At 37.3% G+C, this 15,656-nt stretch overlaps 1 protein-coding gene across 1 annotated transcript; it reads left to right on the forward strand.

Annotated features, from left to right (window-relative positions):
• Positions 1 to 7,019: 7,019 nt before the first annotated feature.
• On the forward strand, positions 7,020 to 14,318 carry LOC106949340 (attractin-like). The gene is made up of 3 exons (XM_015035515.1): positions 7,020 to 7,151; positions 10,823 to 10,937; positions 12,465 to 14,318. The coding sequence occupies exons 1-3, from the start codon at positions 7,050 to 7,052 to the stop codon at positions 12,587 to 12,589; spliced, it is 342 nt and encodes a 113-aa protein (XP_014891001.1). The 5' UTR covers positions 7,020 to 7,049; the 3' UTR covers positions 12,590 to 14,318.
• The last annotated feature ends 1,338 nt before the right edge of the window (positions 14,319 to 15,656 follow it).

Consider the following 15,656-nt stretch of genomic DNA (forward strand, 5'->3'; position numbering starts at 1 on the left):
TTTTTTTTTAACTGGCTTCCTGGTGCTAAAGGTATTTGTAATTAGGGATTGTGTTTGACTTGAATTTGAAGCACATTTTCTTTGGGGTTGGGTTTTTGTCCTGTAAGATTTTCATTAGGAAGATCTCTAGTTAAGCAAGCAGTCATTTCAAATTCTATTTCTGAAAATTGGCTGTGAATAGAGGACAATTTTGAAGGATTTCTAGAAACCACACAACAATTCCTTTAATTACTTTTTATCTCCAAAGAGCCGGATGTCCTCCACACCACAACAATAATTAGATAAGGGCTTTATTTTTTTTGTCTAAGGTTTAAAGGGACATGATAACAGAGGTTGTGCCGGTTAATTTGGATAATTTTGGTTGAAGTTAAGTGATGGGACTTGGATTTTAAGCAGGGACCACAGGGAGGAAGACACAACAGCTCTAAATGCCACATAGGAGGACAAAGGCTGACCTCTTTGACGCTACCTGTGGGGGAAAACAGAAAGAAGGGGTGCGCTGACATTTCACAAGAGAGAGCTGCAAAGATGTCACACACACACAAACATGGATTTATCTAATGCAGCTCCTCTGTCTTTTACACACATGCGAAGACAGACCTTTTAAAATCAACTGTGATGCTCAGTGGTGATGGGTTGTTTGTATTTTCAAAGGCTTTATTATTTACTTAATATAGTCTCATCAATGCATCGGTGGAGAATTATTACGAAGGCACGACTTGCAGGATTGCTGTGTCCTTTTGGTTCTCCTAATAGAGGACCTGATGTTTCTTTATCGTTAGCTGGATTTCTGGGGCATTCAGAGCCAGAATTAAAATGGCCGACTAGCTTCACCGTGTTGTCTCCATCTTAAATATTTTGAATACTTGCTGTCCGTTAAATCCCCCGTTCTACTTGATAAGTGTCCTTGCATTTCTGTTGGTATCTGTTGTAGTTCTTAAGTGGTTTTATTTTTAGTTGTCTGGTTTTGTTGTGTGTCTTTAACCTTTTTTCACTTGTGGGAGGCCTCAGGGGTCAATACTTGTGCCTTTTTTATCTTCTCAACTGGGAGTCCTTTTGCTCCTCTTTCTACAACTGTGGTGACAATGGCAGGAGTTTGTCCCGCAAGCGGCGAGTTGCCGGTTCAATCCTGGGCTTTCTTGCTGTCGTCGGGCAAAACTCTTCGCCCGCCATGTTGATTTGATGAAATCAGTTGTTACCAAATAATCAGGATGATCATTATGGTATAGAATAACCCTGGCATTTTCCAGACGCTCACAATCTGCAATGGAAATGAGTCATTTATTTTAAATCTTATCAATATATTGTAAGTTGAACATAGAAACTTTTTTTTCTTGTGGCTGAACTCTATAGGATATTTTTGTATATTCTAGCAAACATCTAAATCCTTTCCAGTAGGAAGAAGGGTGTTTATCAAGTGAAAAGATTAGTTGGGAATTAATTTTTGGTCTTAACTGTGTAGGAAAAATAAGAAAATAAAAGCAGCAAAAACAGAAGGAATCTGTGCGGAAATACTTTTTCACAAACCAACTAGTCCAAACTCTTCACTCCCAAATCTTCAAATCCAGGTATTTTTTGTTATTTATTTCTACAGACTTAAAGTAAATGTGTTTGCTTTCAGGCTTGAATGTCCCCCTGAGGACAATTAGGACTCAAATCAGATCATCTTCCTCCTAATCCTTCTCGAGTGTCAAGTTAGCTCACTTGTTCTTATTTGTCAAGATTAACATTTAAGTGCAAAATAATTTTGCACCTTTTTGGATCCTTCAGAAGTTGCCCTTGAAAATGTTTTGTTTCACTATTTAGCCCCTCACTTTACATTGAAATTGGGCCCGTTAATTAATATTCTTCTCCTGAATTTGATATCTTAGCCCACACAGAACACCTCAGCCTTTCCAGCGTCATATCTGCTTTGGAAAGTGTGGCAGGACACCACTGGATATCTTCATCTGGTTATCTTAAGTCCATTAATCGCAGTACGTGTTCAGACTGTCCAACAAGCGGCCACATGCAGGGTGTAAATTGCCTCCAACGTATTTGCTATGAGGAAAGCACTGGTGTATGTACATTTGACTGCATGTTTATGTATTGTTTGACTTTAAAGGAGCCAGCCTGTGGGTATAACCGGTGATCTTTGAAAGGGACAGAGTGACCTGCATCGGTGTGAAATGCGCTCGGAGGCGGGATGACACCCACCCCTTTATACAGCCCAACGAAGGGAACAAAATGTTGTATTCACTCGACAGATAATTCATGCCCTCACTTGCCAAATTAATCAAGTTGCATAGCAATGCGCTGCAAGCCCACCCTTATCAAAACTGTGAATGGCTCCAGCTTGTACTCTAGACAAAATCAGTCTGTCATTGCATAAACGTTAATTGGTTTTACAGAGTTCAGCCTTGCCTTTTGTCATTAACTTAGCATTCATTTCCAGTCTCTCAGGTATTGTGCTGGTCCTTTTTAACCGCTGCGTTCTTGGCACATTTCTGATGGCAGGTGCTAGACTTTGCTCTTGCTGTGCTTTGCTGCGTTAAAATGAATTCTGCAACATGATAAATAACATTACTGCTATCTGACATTTAGGATGAATGTTGTTGGATTTGAAGCTTTTTGTGCTGGAAACCGTAATAAGCCTTGAGCTGTTTTCTTGTTTTGGAACAACCTCACCGGGCCCTCCCATCCTGCGTTTATCTTTTTTGAAAAGGGCAACATTTTTCATTTTGACCCTTTGTGACCCAGCAGCTCAAATCTATCGGTTTTGTATTGTCGGTTTTGATGTTTAATGGCAGAGATGTACAACAATTTAACATCGGGCATCAGATATAAGGTTTAAAAAAGGAAAAATCAATCAGGTGATCAATGTCAATTTCATGTGGGTGCTGTTATTTTTTTTTCAGCACTACCTCCCTGAGGGAAGGTTTTCAGATTAAACAAAGCAGCGACACTTTCCACTTATTCACCATGTACCGATATGTTTCCACGGCACTGAGTGGGGTCTGCGAAATGCTTTAATTCTATTTGTTGGCACATTAGATTAAATAAAGGCTTAACATTTAAGATGTAGGTGCATCTAAATAAACCAGAATATCATTAAAAATATTTATTCCATTGACTCCTTTTAGAAAGTTAGACTTGTATAGATTCATCGCACAAAAAGAGCGTTTCCAGGGTATTTTCCAGTTATTTGGATGATTCTGACTTGTACTGACTTCTATTTAAAATTGTAAAAGTGCACAAGACCAATTAATTATTTTTACTTTAGAAATGTTACGTTAAAGTTTTAATCACATAAGAGATAATTTGATAGTTATTCACATCCCACACATGGAGGGCAACGTATCCCACATTCATCCGAAGCTGGACAGTTCACACAGTCACGTGGTAGTGGGACGTATTTGCAGTTTTTGGCGCAGACTACCTGGGGGACACCCCAACCTCCCTGCATCCTCTATTTTGATTTTTCGAAACAGTCATGGAGAAAGGGCCACAATTTTCTGCAGATGGCTTTTTGAGTGTTTAACAATGTCTCAACTTCTATCTATTAGTTTTAGCCATTTGTTGGTTTTACTTAGGCCTGTCAAAATAAACAGTAAATCAATTGAGTGCATGATAAACTAAAACAAACTCAGTAATTTTCATTTGCTTGATTTATTGTTTTTCTCTTTTCTCTCTTTCTACCAAAACTGGTCTTCAGTCGGGTGCTTTGGTCTCAACTTTTCCTTTTTGAAAGACTTTTTTTTTTTTATTCATTTTATCTATTGTTTCTATAGTTTTGTTAATATATTTTAGGCTTTAAAAATGTTTTCCAGTTCAAATGTTTAAATGTCCATAAAATTTAAAGTTTATTGACCTTTGATAAAGTGTTCTTATGTTATTCTTTCATTATTACTATTATATTACTTGAAAACAGTCTCAAAACAACAATATTATCGTTTATCGCAATAGGTTCTGGGATAATTTATCGTCTGGCAAAATTTCTTATCGTGGCAGGCCTAGTAGTTTAGTTAGGAACTGTTCAAATGTACACAAGTCCTCACCTCTCTTACGTCTCCTTTGGATACAAAAAACACATAGTGGAAGCTTCTAGTTGAAACAAAATATTAACATTGTTGTCAGAGCGCATTTCTGCACAAAACATGGCAACAACCATCTGACCAATCACACGTCACTTTGCACAGAGCTCAGTCGAAATGGTTTGACCCGGGTCTGGTGCCGGGAAGGGGACGCGGGTGCCTCTCTACGAACAAAATGACGCAATTTTCCTCAAGCATCCACATCAGTGAGAGCTGATTTTGACACTTTGAAGGAAATATGCGAGATCCTTAAGCCATCAGCGGTTATTTCTACAGAAGTTAGGTGAAATAGTTGAAGTTGTGATACTTTTATTAGCATTTGGAATTCTTATTTAATCATTTAATTTGTCTTTGGGATCAACAAAGTATTTTTGAGTTAAAATGTTTCAGTACAGATCTGTATTTTAATATAAAACCATAAATGACTTAAGCTGTCTAACTTGTGGCTGCTACTGAAGAATTGCAGAGCAAAAAGAGTCATTATAATAGCCTGACTTTGTCTTTTTGCCATTTGTCTTTGATAAACACCTAGACACTGATTCAAGTGGTCACTTTCTCACCTGTTCATTTTTCACTTGTCAACCTCTATAGACCTCTTAATATTTTTTGCTAATTAACAGCCAGACCAATGAATACTAAATTATGCTCCGTGTCAAAGGTTGGGGGTCCAGAGACGAGAATTGTCAGGGTCAGTCCAACCTCAAGGAGAACATTGTGTTCAGGAATGAGACTATAAGAGACCTCAGAGCCTAAAAAGCACATTCTTATTAAAGTTGATCTATTATTTATACTGAGTGTGGGAAAGTCTTTAACAAAAACTTTTTGAGGCAGAAGTTTACAACAAAATTCAGGTTTGAAATGGTAAATACAAATCATTATTAACCTTTTACACCATGCGACATTTATTGATAATACTGACATGTTTGCCATATTATATTTTCAATATTGTCTAGACAGAATCCCCACATTTTTCAGGTCAGTCTGTCCTTTTATATAACCTAAAAAAATAAAAAAAAAATCAGACTTTTTCAATTTAATTTAGGAACCAGATATAATGTTTATGTTGACCTGTTATTTGTAAGCCGTTAATTTGAATTGTCTACAGAAAAATAAGTGCGAAAACAAATAATGTGTTGCACTTTTCTGTCACAATACATCCCAGTAGGTGGTGATACTTTTAGCTTTTTTAACCACATTTTCAGAATTTTTTGGCAAATGATAATAGATTTATTCATTTTTCACAAACTTTAACTCAAGGGACCAATGTGCATTTTAAGAAAATTCCAATATTTTTGAACATTTAAAAACTATAGAACAGAGCTAAGGAGGTTAAAATGGGGTAAATAAATATACATTCAAAGGATCTGATGCATTTCTATGGTCTTTGATTAGATCCAATTTGAATGCAATGTGTGTTACCTGAAAATATGATCAAATGTGCATCTGTTTTTGATAATTTGCTTAGGAAAAAATAGACGTTCCAGACGTTCCAAATAGACGCTTTTTTGTACAATTTCACTTTCTAAATGATACTTGGAGAGGTCCAGAAGAAGCACCAGTAATGAGAATTATCATTAAAAAAAACCTACTAAAGGGTTTTAGTGATCTGAAATGCAATTAGATCTTAATGCGCCACACTTAAGCTCATCTCAAACCCAACAGCAATCAGTCATGTCCTTGGTGCCTGCTTAGATATTGATCAGACGGTGCGCTGCTGATGATAGTGTGGCATTAGTTGTTGTACAGTATTGATTAGTCGGGGGAAAAAATGCATTTTCTGCTCAATCTAGGCAACAGAAATCATGTCTCCATGTGATCCAGATACCTAATCACAGTTCTCCTGTAGCTCCTGACTCATTAACCAATCAATTACTACTCATAGTTTTAATTTTACGTATTGATTCAGGTATGTTGGTGGGGTTAAGAAAAGCACATAATGTCCCTTCTGCATTTTAGTAGCTACTAAATTTGGGAGTTTGGGGGGATTTTGGTCAGAATGATTGGTATTGTGAATATTGTGTAAAACCAGGCAATTTTACAATTTCTTTTAAGGCAGGGTTTTGTTGAAAATTTGTTTTATTTTTTCTATTTTCTTCTGCTTTTTCATGTGATATTTCCATTTATCTATGTCGCAAATGTTTCTCCGGTTGAGGTTTTTTTGCTGCCTTAATTGCCATTTCATTTGAAATCTGTCGAAAGATTTATTCAGATCGGGGATCTGAGAACGCCTTCAGATTTGCTTGTCACTTTGCACGAGTGGAAGAGAAAGAATGAATGACTGATTATTTTCTTCAAAATTTTGAACAACACAACAAAGATGAGAAACAGATGAAGCAAAGTCAGGTAAATAGAAAGAAGAGATGTAGGAAGGAAGAGTAGGAGTACATAAGGAATGGAGGTAGTGCACTGGGAAGGAAGGAGAGAAAGAAGCAACATAAGTCGGATGCAAGAGAGAAAATGCAAGGAAAGCAGATGGGAAACAATGAAGCAATAAATGTGGCAAGGGAGGAGGGATGTATAAAATAAGGAAAGAAGCAGAGAACATAAGATGGATGGATCCAACACTTGGACAAAAAGAATGAAGTCTGAAAATAGGAGTATGTTCCCCTGCTCATGTTTTCATTTCCTATGCTTTTCCAGACTGTGCAGGAACTCTTCAATTCTGCTCAAGGAGAAGCAGCTGCCAAGCAAATTAATTTTGTGCATAAATGTTTGTTTTTCTCATATCCATCTGTTTTAGTCTTAAATTCTACCAAACAAACACAAAACAATTAACAGTGATCTTGCTTTGCTAATTGGAAAAAAGAGTGTTTCATCTTTAACTTGAAGCTCTTTGGAGAAAAATCGTTAAGCGATCATAGTAATGTAGCGCTGGCGTTATAATTCTGGTGAAGAGTTTGTATTAACGGCACTGAACATGTGTTAAATGTTTAATATCACGTTTGCTGTGTTTTGTTCACGTTTCTACAGCAGCTGATGAGAGAGCGCCAGCAGATGGCCAGTCGTCCATTTGCATCCGTCGCCGTTTCGCTGGATGCCAGAGGAGAGCTAACAGAAGTCCTGCAGCCTTTGGTTGATGTGAGTCTAAATCCCACATTTCGTGCAACATTTTTATTGTATGGGTTCTTTTTTTTTTTTTACCTTGATTTACAAAATACAAAATGTAGAAATAGCAACAATATTCTTTCAACTTGTACACCCTTGACTTCTTCTTCTTTCAAAGAGATAGAAAATATGTTGTTACTCTAATTCTACATAATTAAAAGCTATTATGAAGTCATCCAAATAATTTTCCCCCAGTTTTCATGTCAAAAAGAAATCAGTGATGATTTCTTTGAGGTATTCAAACTGCTTCAGTTTTTTTTCTTCTTTTTTTTTGTGCCTTGATTTGCTCTAAAATTGGTCTCTATTCGTTTATTACTGTCACTTTCTCTCTGTCATATACCTCTGTTTAGAGGTATATGAGACTGTCCAGGCAGTCCTGTTTTGTTCATACTTCTCAAACAAATGGGAATGTCTGGCTCCAAGTCCAACATAGGGCTCCAGGTTATATGCTGTATTGCTTGGTTTAAAGTAAGATGAAGAGATACGTCCCCAAAATAAGATCTGAGGGACCGGTGGTGATTTCTCAGCCTGGTTCGGGCTCTGTGTCACCTGCTCCTGCAAGAAATAAAATCTCTGTGGCAACCTGCAAAGAGGCAACACATTAGCGCCGAGCGTTCTGCTGAGTGGTACTCACACAGCATTATGGTGTTTTGAAGGGCAATGTAAAGCGAGAAAGAGGAGGAAAAACAATGCTTCTCGGCTCTGTGAGTGCATCGCACCGTCTGGATCAGAATGCTGCTGGAAATGGCCTGGTTTTTTTCTTGATTAAAGTGTAGTTTTAATTGCATACTTGTCACTCTAATGTAGGTCTGTATGGTGTTTGTTCTATTCTAGCCTTCTCATAAATATCTCAAGTGTTTTTTGTGAGGCACATTAAATGGCATACCTAACAGTCACCAGAGAGCATTTAGGGAACACAATTGATGTAGGTTTTATGCTTGAATCTTGAAAAATCCACACCTATTTACTGGCAAAACAAGGAGTTTATACAATAATGCTCCTAGTAGCAATAAGGCAGAACAGAAACTGACCTTAAATCCATCCCATCCAAAAGAATTGAAGCTTAAATTGCCATTTATCTTTTCATTAAAGACACAATTGTTCAGGGGTTTTTACCTTTTCGAGACAGTTAAGGGTTTTTGACGTTTTAATCAGATTTTCTTTAGATAAGAGCAAACTCTCAGGAATTCATGCTCTTGTTTTTGTTAGATTTTCGTTTTGTATTTATCTTAGTAAAAACATGTCGTCCGCACCTTCTTGGTGTGGCGTACCTCATGGTTCTGCTTTAAGAACATATGTGTTTCTGCCACATTTTCCCACTTGGTCACATTTTAGAGTTTTACATGCTACTGGAGGATAAAAATTATTTTTTTATGATCCACTGAGATGTGGACAGAAACAATTCTGACTTCATTAACATTTTATTTTATGGTTTAATTTTGAGGAACACAGAAGGCAAAACGTAAAAGTACGAAATTGCTTATGATCACATAAGGTTTTTTGTGTTCCTTTGCACCAAAGTGACATTTTCTGATCTCTGTAAAGCTAACAGGAAATATTCTGAAATGTGACAAATATCCAGAATGTTTTTTTAAATTATTATTATTATTACATTTTGATCCAAAGGCAAAGCCGAAACCTTATTTGCAGCGGTAAACTGGAATGCGTTTGTTGTAGCAGCGCCACAGCTTGCAACCTTAAATAAAGAATTGCTCATTAGTTGAAGTATTTATCTGATAACTGCCACATAACCTTTGAGCTAAAATGTTTTTTAGCTCAACTTTTAGAAATATATTTAAAAGTTGAATGGTGTACACATTTTGAATATTCAGTTGCACTTTTGGATAACTTACTCAATCATTCATATTAGATGATTGATGATCTGGAGGGAAACTCTCAAAACAACCTAATTCTGCTCTGTGTCAGCTAATAAGTCAACATCTGCTTCCACTTAACTGTTGCACATTTTATTTTGGTGACACAGAGGACACTGGCTTTATTTACTGCTCCGTTTCTGCTTCAACTACTACATTTTAGAGCACTTTCTCAAATGAATTTGAGCACAATCAAGAAAAGTTGTCTCACCATGTTGGTCTCTCAGAAAGTTTCCGACTTACTGAAACATTCAGGTCCAGTATGACTGAGCCATAAGCGCTAATCTCTCCATATATGTCATCAGCATCTCTACTTTTCCAACTGCTTTGAGAAGAGCCCAGCAACCTTTTTGCCCATTTTTTCCACTTGCTTGGCTTAAACCTCCAAGTCGGGCTCCGCTTTTAGTGACCAGGATGTCAGCAGCTGCTGGACAGAGAGACTCGGGCCTGCAAACTGCAGACCAAAATGGCAGGCACTCGACATATGGAACCAGTAATGAACAGCTAGTTTGATTGATGAGACCCGTCAGTCCTGGAAAGAGAGCTCATACCGCCTGTTTAGTTGTGTGTTTGCATGTATTAGCATGTTTGTGCTTGTGTGTTTATGAGCTTTGGAGTTATGAATGACAATGTGACAAATGCAAAATATCTAAATAGGCTTTGAATAATCTTAACCAAAATGTTTGACACATTGGTGGCAGGAAGAAGACTGGTTGTGTGACTAAAAAGGAAACTGATTTGAATTTAAAACTGTTCATATTTTGAAAACACTAATAGCACTACAGCTGTTGACCTTCAGAATCCTATTGGACTTAACACTAATAGTTTTTTTTTAGCTTTACAAATATATGTGCAACGCAGTAATGGTCTGTTAAATATCAAAATGATTAAAGAGCAACATTTATAATTTTGTGGTTTGAGAAGACAAAAACAAATTAAAAAACATGCAGTTCTTCTGAGATCATGGCATTTAAAATTGTCTGATGGATGCAAAAGTGCAATGTGTCTTTTACTAGAAATTTAAAGACAAGAATTCAGTTATAGTAATTATTTCAGTTTCTATTAGCTATTATCTAAAGATCTGGCTTTCAAAGCGAATTTCACAAGAATCTTCTTAAAAATATCAATACTACTAGGGACTTAAAAGTTATTATTATTTTCACTCTGACTTTGCTGTTTCTACTTTAAACACCATCAGGCAGAGAAAGGGGGAAAAAATGCATTTCTATTCAGAGACACGTCGTTTCTCAACAATTTCTGTCCTTTCATCCAAAGCATGCTGTGAAACCCTTGACATTCATTATCAGGATGACATGTTTTTCACGCTTGATACGAGCAGTTCTGGCCATTACGTCTGAGGGGTAGGTCATCGCCTCGGCACTCTGACTGTCTGACAGGGACACAAGTGTTTTTGTTGTGTGACCAATCAAACCATTTGTCTCAGGAGGAGGGCGTCTTGACTTAAATGCAGCAGCTCCATCAGATGACATGAGTGACTTTTGGTCAGCTGGTTCCTTTAAAAAAAAATAAATAAAGCATCACTTGAGCCAGAGCAGAAAGTAAAATTGATTTCAGCTTTAGTTGGTAAAGCAAGGGTGTATTATCCAGCAGAGAAAGCTGTTTAATTCATTATTGCAGTTATTGATGCTGTCTGTCGAGAACAAAAACACTACTTCTTTTTTTAACCCATATTATTGGATTTAGAAGAACAAAATCTTGATTAGTATTACAATTCTGTTAATTTGTGTTTTTTCTTTTGTTGCTTTTAAGGGTGTGCCTAAACCAGTTGCAATGGAGCCATGTTTTGGAGGGAAGGCTGCTGTGCTAACTGTCCTCATGCGTCTCCCGTCTGGATTTTCTGACCTGCCTCCACCTGGACAGTCAGGTAAACAGCTCACACTGACACGTGAATCACATTTCTCTGAAATCGGTCCCAAAGAATGCGATCTGAATTAAGACCACAATCATAATCATCACGGTGGATCATTATCCAACGTAGAAAAGTTAGACGTGTTACACGTACTGCACATATTGCACTAATTATTTAACTTTTGACAAGCAAACTGGGCAATGAGTGCAGCCTGAAGCAATATTGTTTTACTTTTTAATTGAGGCACTAATAAATGAATTATGAGATTTCCCGCCTGAGAGAGAGGGAGGATTTACTTGGAAGATTGGTCAAGCTTTTCATTTGTTCTTGCCAAATGGATATTGTTGACCAGATGCTGGAGTCCTCTGAGTAAAAACAAAAACATCACCACTGAGTTATAAAAGATGACTGATGAGAAAACACATTCTTAAGTTGTAGATGATCTCACTGACAGAGTAAATATTAGATTGTCAGTACTCGGATTATGTTTTATTTCATTTCTTGCTCTGATTTGCTTGTCAGTATTGCTGCAGTGCATCTTGTCAGGCTTGGCAGCAGTCGTCAAATGTCACCTCATAAAAAAAGCTGCTTTATCCTTCGCCCATCGTTGACTGTTTTTGCTGAAATAGTTTTTGTGAAGCCTTTTATCTTTGATTAAATTTCATGTCAGCTTACCCTTTACAAAAGAGATGTATCAAAAGTAATTATTTTGCACAATTAGCCATATTTTTCCCCCTTTGTAAAACAGATTGTCAAACCAATAAAAAAACATCTTGATGATGAAGCTGATAAAACACTAGAAAACAGTTAAAATAACATTACCAGTGAATAAAAGAGGATAGGAAATAATTATTAATTGATCTATCACTTGAGAAGTATATTGTTATAGATACGCTGTCATATGAAAGACTGCTGATTTGGCAGTTAGTAAAGCAACAAAAGATCATCTGAGATATCCAAGCACATTATTGGAATGTTGAGTGGAAGGACAAAGTCTGGTAGAAAAAGGTGAAAAGGTCCTTTCTGGTCCAAAGCAGGAGTCTGCAACCTTCTACACTGGCTCTTAATAATTTAGCAAAGCAGTGCAGAACCAACATTTTTCTTAATTACACATATAACAAATACAGTTTTTAGGTTTTTTTTGTATGAAATAAATTCTGTATTGTTTTTCCACAACCGAATGACACAAATATCAGTAAAATATAGAAAAACTGGCTTTCTTCCTCTGTGTAACAGTTAATCCTTCATATAGTGAACACATCATAAGAGAAACTGTAAAAAGTTTGAACACGGCAAGTTTTATAGTTAGTAGAGGAAATGTCAAACCACAAAACGTATACTTATAGACATCTCTATTGTATTCAAATTGAGCAACATTTTACTTCTTTATTATAAGTTGCCAATTAAAATTCTCCTCCGACCAAATGAACAAAATCACACTGTCCTTTTCCATTTATTTGGGTTTTCTTCAGTTGTACTTGATCAATAAATACATTTCTTTCTGTCTAACCTCATGCGTTTCTCTGTTTTCCTTTACTGCAGGACTAATTGTCGCCAGTGCGTTGGTAGACATCTCACAACAGAAGCCATTAGATTTCAAGGACAAGTCCCAAGCTTTAAAGAACCGAAAAGCCCTTCCTCCAGCTCACCAAGGGACCTGCGTCTGACTCCATCCGGCGGTTACGTTTCTGACCGACCGCCATGTCATTCCAGCATGTCTCAGGTCCCGCAACTGGAAGCCTTTCCACAGACTTGACATGCCTAAGTGACTTGTAGGAGATTTGTTTTGGCTGCTAACATTCACCACTACAGCTCCCACTTCGCGTGAGCGCAGTCCCTCATTTCCGAATATGCCGACATCAGAAATCCACGGCAGCGACCGATCCAGGCCAGGCTTCAGTTTCTTCACTTTCGCTCGGACAGCTCAGTCTACATTTAACGAACATCTGTTATGTTTTCCACATATTATGGCAGATCCAGACTCATTGAAGTACGACTGATGAAGGTTTTTTTATTTGCAAAACATGAAGGAAATGTAAATGCGCATTTGGGAATGTCACAAGCTGACCAAATTTCCTCATACGATCAAAACCAGTTATTAGATGTCCAATATGTGCACCCTGTATAATTTTTTACTTTTCTTTTGTGCACCCGTAAGTGGTACATTTGGGTGCCAAATCATTCAGATTTTCCTGGTTTGTCATTTTTTTTTGTTGTAAAGAATTTAGACTTGAAGAGGTCTCAACTTAACAACCCACAATTATATTGCAAACCATGACAACTTGAGCATTTTCTGCAATTTCTAAGCATAATTGTTCGTTTGCATAAGACTCCTCCACCAAGTAAAAGCTAAAGTCTGTATTTTCTGTGGGATACATGAACTAATGCTGCAGAGGAGAGAGTCCGTTCTCGTGACATGCCAGATGAAGAGGTGAAGGAGCCACAAACAAATCATTCGTCATTGAATTATGGCATGAAATTCTAGAACATGTTTGATGCATTTTATTTGGGAAAAATGTACTTATGTTCTTTTTTTTCTCAGTGTAGTCACTGTTCAATAAACAGAAAAAACACTGAAGTTACTGTAGTTTCTAATGAAAAGTTTTGGACGTTTTGACACTTTTGAACTGAGATTGGGATGGTGGACGTTTTAAGAGGCTGCTCCAGAGAAGTCCTGCTCTTCTAGCTGTTTACTAGTTTGTTTTGTAAGTTTTATATGGAAAAAAAAAAGAAGCTATAACTTTATTTCACCTTTTAAGTACAATGAGTTGTGCTAATAATAAGAATGCCTTGGCTCTTCATGAGCTCAGATGGGAGCATGAAGATCTAAAGGAGCTTCTCAGCTGTACAGTGTCTCGTTGGAACAAATGTGCGTCTTCTTTCACATTTTTTTTTGTCATATTTTTATGAAACTGGTGAAAACCTTTTGTTAATTTCAGGCCTTGTCACCTGATACTATTATATCTATAATAAATTATCGGTTTGCTACACTAGTGAGGAACTTTTCTGTTACTGTTTTTGTATTTAACAGATTCCTGTTTTCTTGCACATTCTCGTTGACTTCAAACCACTTGTTCTAATGTCAACCCCTTTTTTTCTATTTGTGCATCTTTATAAAGTGTTTGGGCATTGTCCTGCTTTGTGTCTCGGAAGTCATGATGAATTTCATGATGTCAGCTAATGTGTTTTTTCTTATTTTTATTTTGTGTTTGTAGAGTAATCCTTTAACCATGTCTTTGCACAGGAATCAGGCTCATGCTGTTCTGTGAAACAGATGACAAACTTGCATATCAGTCATCGTCAGTGTATTGGAAAGATGGACAACATGCCAGAAAATTAAAAGAAGAAATATCAGAACAAAACAAAAAACTTTGCAGTAAACTTTCTTCCATCTCTCACTGAAGTTACATGTTTTTTTGTCTTTCTGAAATGGATCCATAATAAATATTTGCTGCAGATGTAAAAACAGTAGAGTAAAAATACTGCAGGGTGTTCAGTTTTTATAAATGTAAATAAATATTGTCACTCGCACTCGGGCGTCACCATACCGTTTGCGCTGCAATGCATTCTGGGTAAATGACATATGCTAGGTCATAGCAGTGCTAGCTCCGTTCAGCCCAGACATTAATGAGTAACGTTAAGCCTTTTACATTGGAACCGGAGCACTACAATATTGTATATCGTTTGTGTATTGAAGATGAGGCGGACCAAACGGAGGAAGAGGAAAGAGTTGACCAAAGAAGTGGTTTGTGCTGCTTTCAGCTTCATAAATGAAACCATGAATGTCGCGTACCTGTGGTTGGAGTCGGGCACCCGTAAGTCGTTGACGTTCGCTGTGTCAGGTCCGGTGCTACATCCGTTTAGAGTCTGGTCTATTGTCGGGTCTCGCATTAGGTACCGGTGGTATGAGGAATTAGCTTATCATTTAGACAGTGTTGCCTTTCTGATGTTTTCCCCACTTTGTTACTCGCTAGCTGGGACAGTTTAGGCACTTGGTTTTAGCTTGGGAAGTAAAGACCACCTGTTAGCTCCTTCATCAGTTTTTCTGGAGAGAAATGTTTAAGGCACAAATGTGGGGAAATTGTGTTCTTCCATTGGCTTTTTTCCTTTGCTCTCTTTTTTCTTGTGGGAAGCAATGGAAACTCGCCTTACTATTTATTTTTGTTTCGAAATTACAAGCCAATAGCAATGCAGTGTAGCATTGTCTAAGTTTATACCAGTCAAATGCAATACTATAGGAAAAAATGTCCGCTTTCCTGTGTTTCCAGGCCAGCAATACCCTAACCTCAGGCACTGCTGCAGCCCAAATATTACAAAATAACTTTTAAAATTCAAGACTTAGGTATTGCTGTATGTTTAAGTAAAAGAATTGAAAAGAATTACATACTTTTTACTGCATTTAACACGTATAGTGTTTTGCTTTCCCCCTTGAACTTTTTCACATTTTGTTACTTTGCAGTTGGTGGCAAGGATGCGTCGTGTATTTTACCTTTTATTAGCTTGGTGCTTTCAGTGTTTATTTTGAAGTAAAGAACGCATTGCATTCGTCTTTTCCAAGCTCAACGTGATGTTGAGAGGTTTGTCCTTCATTGTATTAACTCCCTATAGATTGTTCATGCTCTTTTTTCCCCAGTGTCATTGCTGTGTGTTTGAGCAAGGATGTAGGCAGCTGGCCAAAGTGCTACTTTAAGGAATCTTCACTTATTCTGTACCCATTAGCTGCAGCCGCTCTTG

Source organism: Poecilia latipinna, unplaced genomic scaffold, assembly GCF_001443285.1.
Source record: "Poecilia latipinna isolate Pla-1442-1.1 unplaced genomic scaffold, P_latipinna-1.0 Scaffold337, whole genome shotgun sequence".
Taxonomy (NCBI): domain Eukaryota; kingdom Metazoa; phylum Chordata; class Actinopteri; order Cyprinodontiformes; family Poeciliidae; genus Poecilia; species Poecilia latipinna.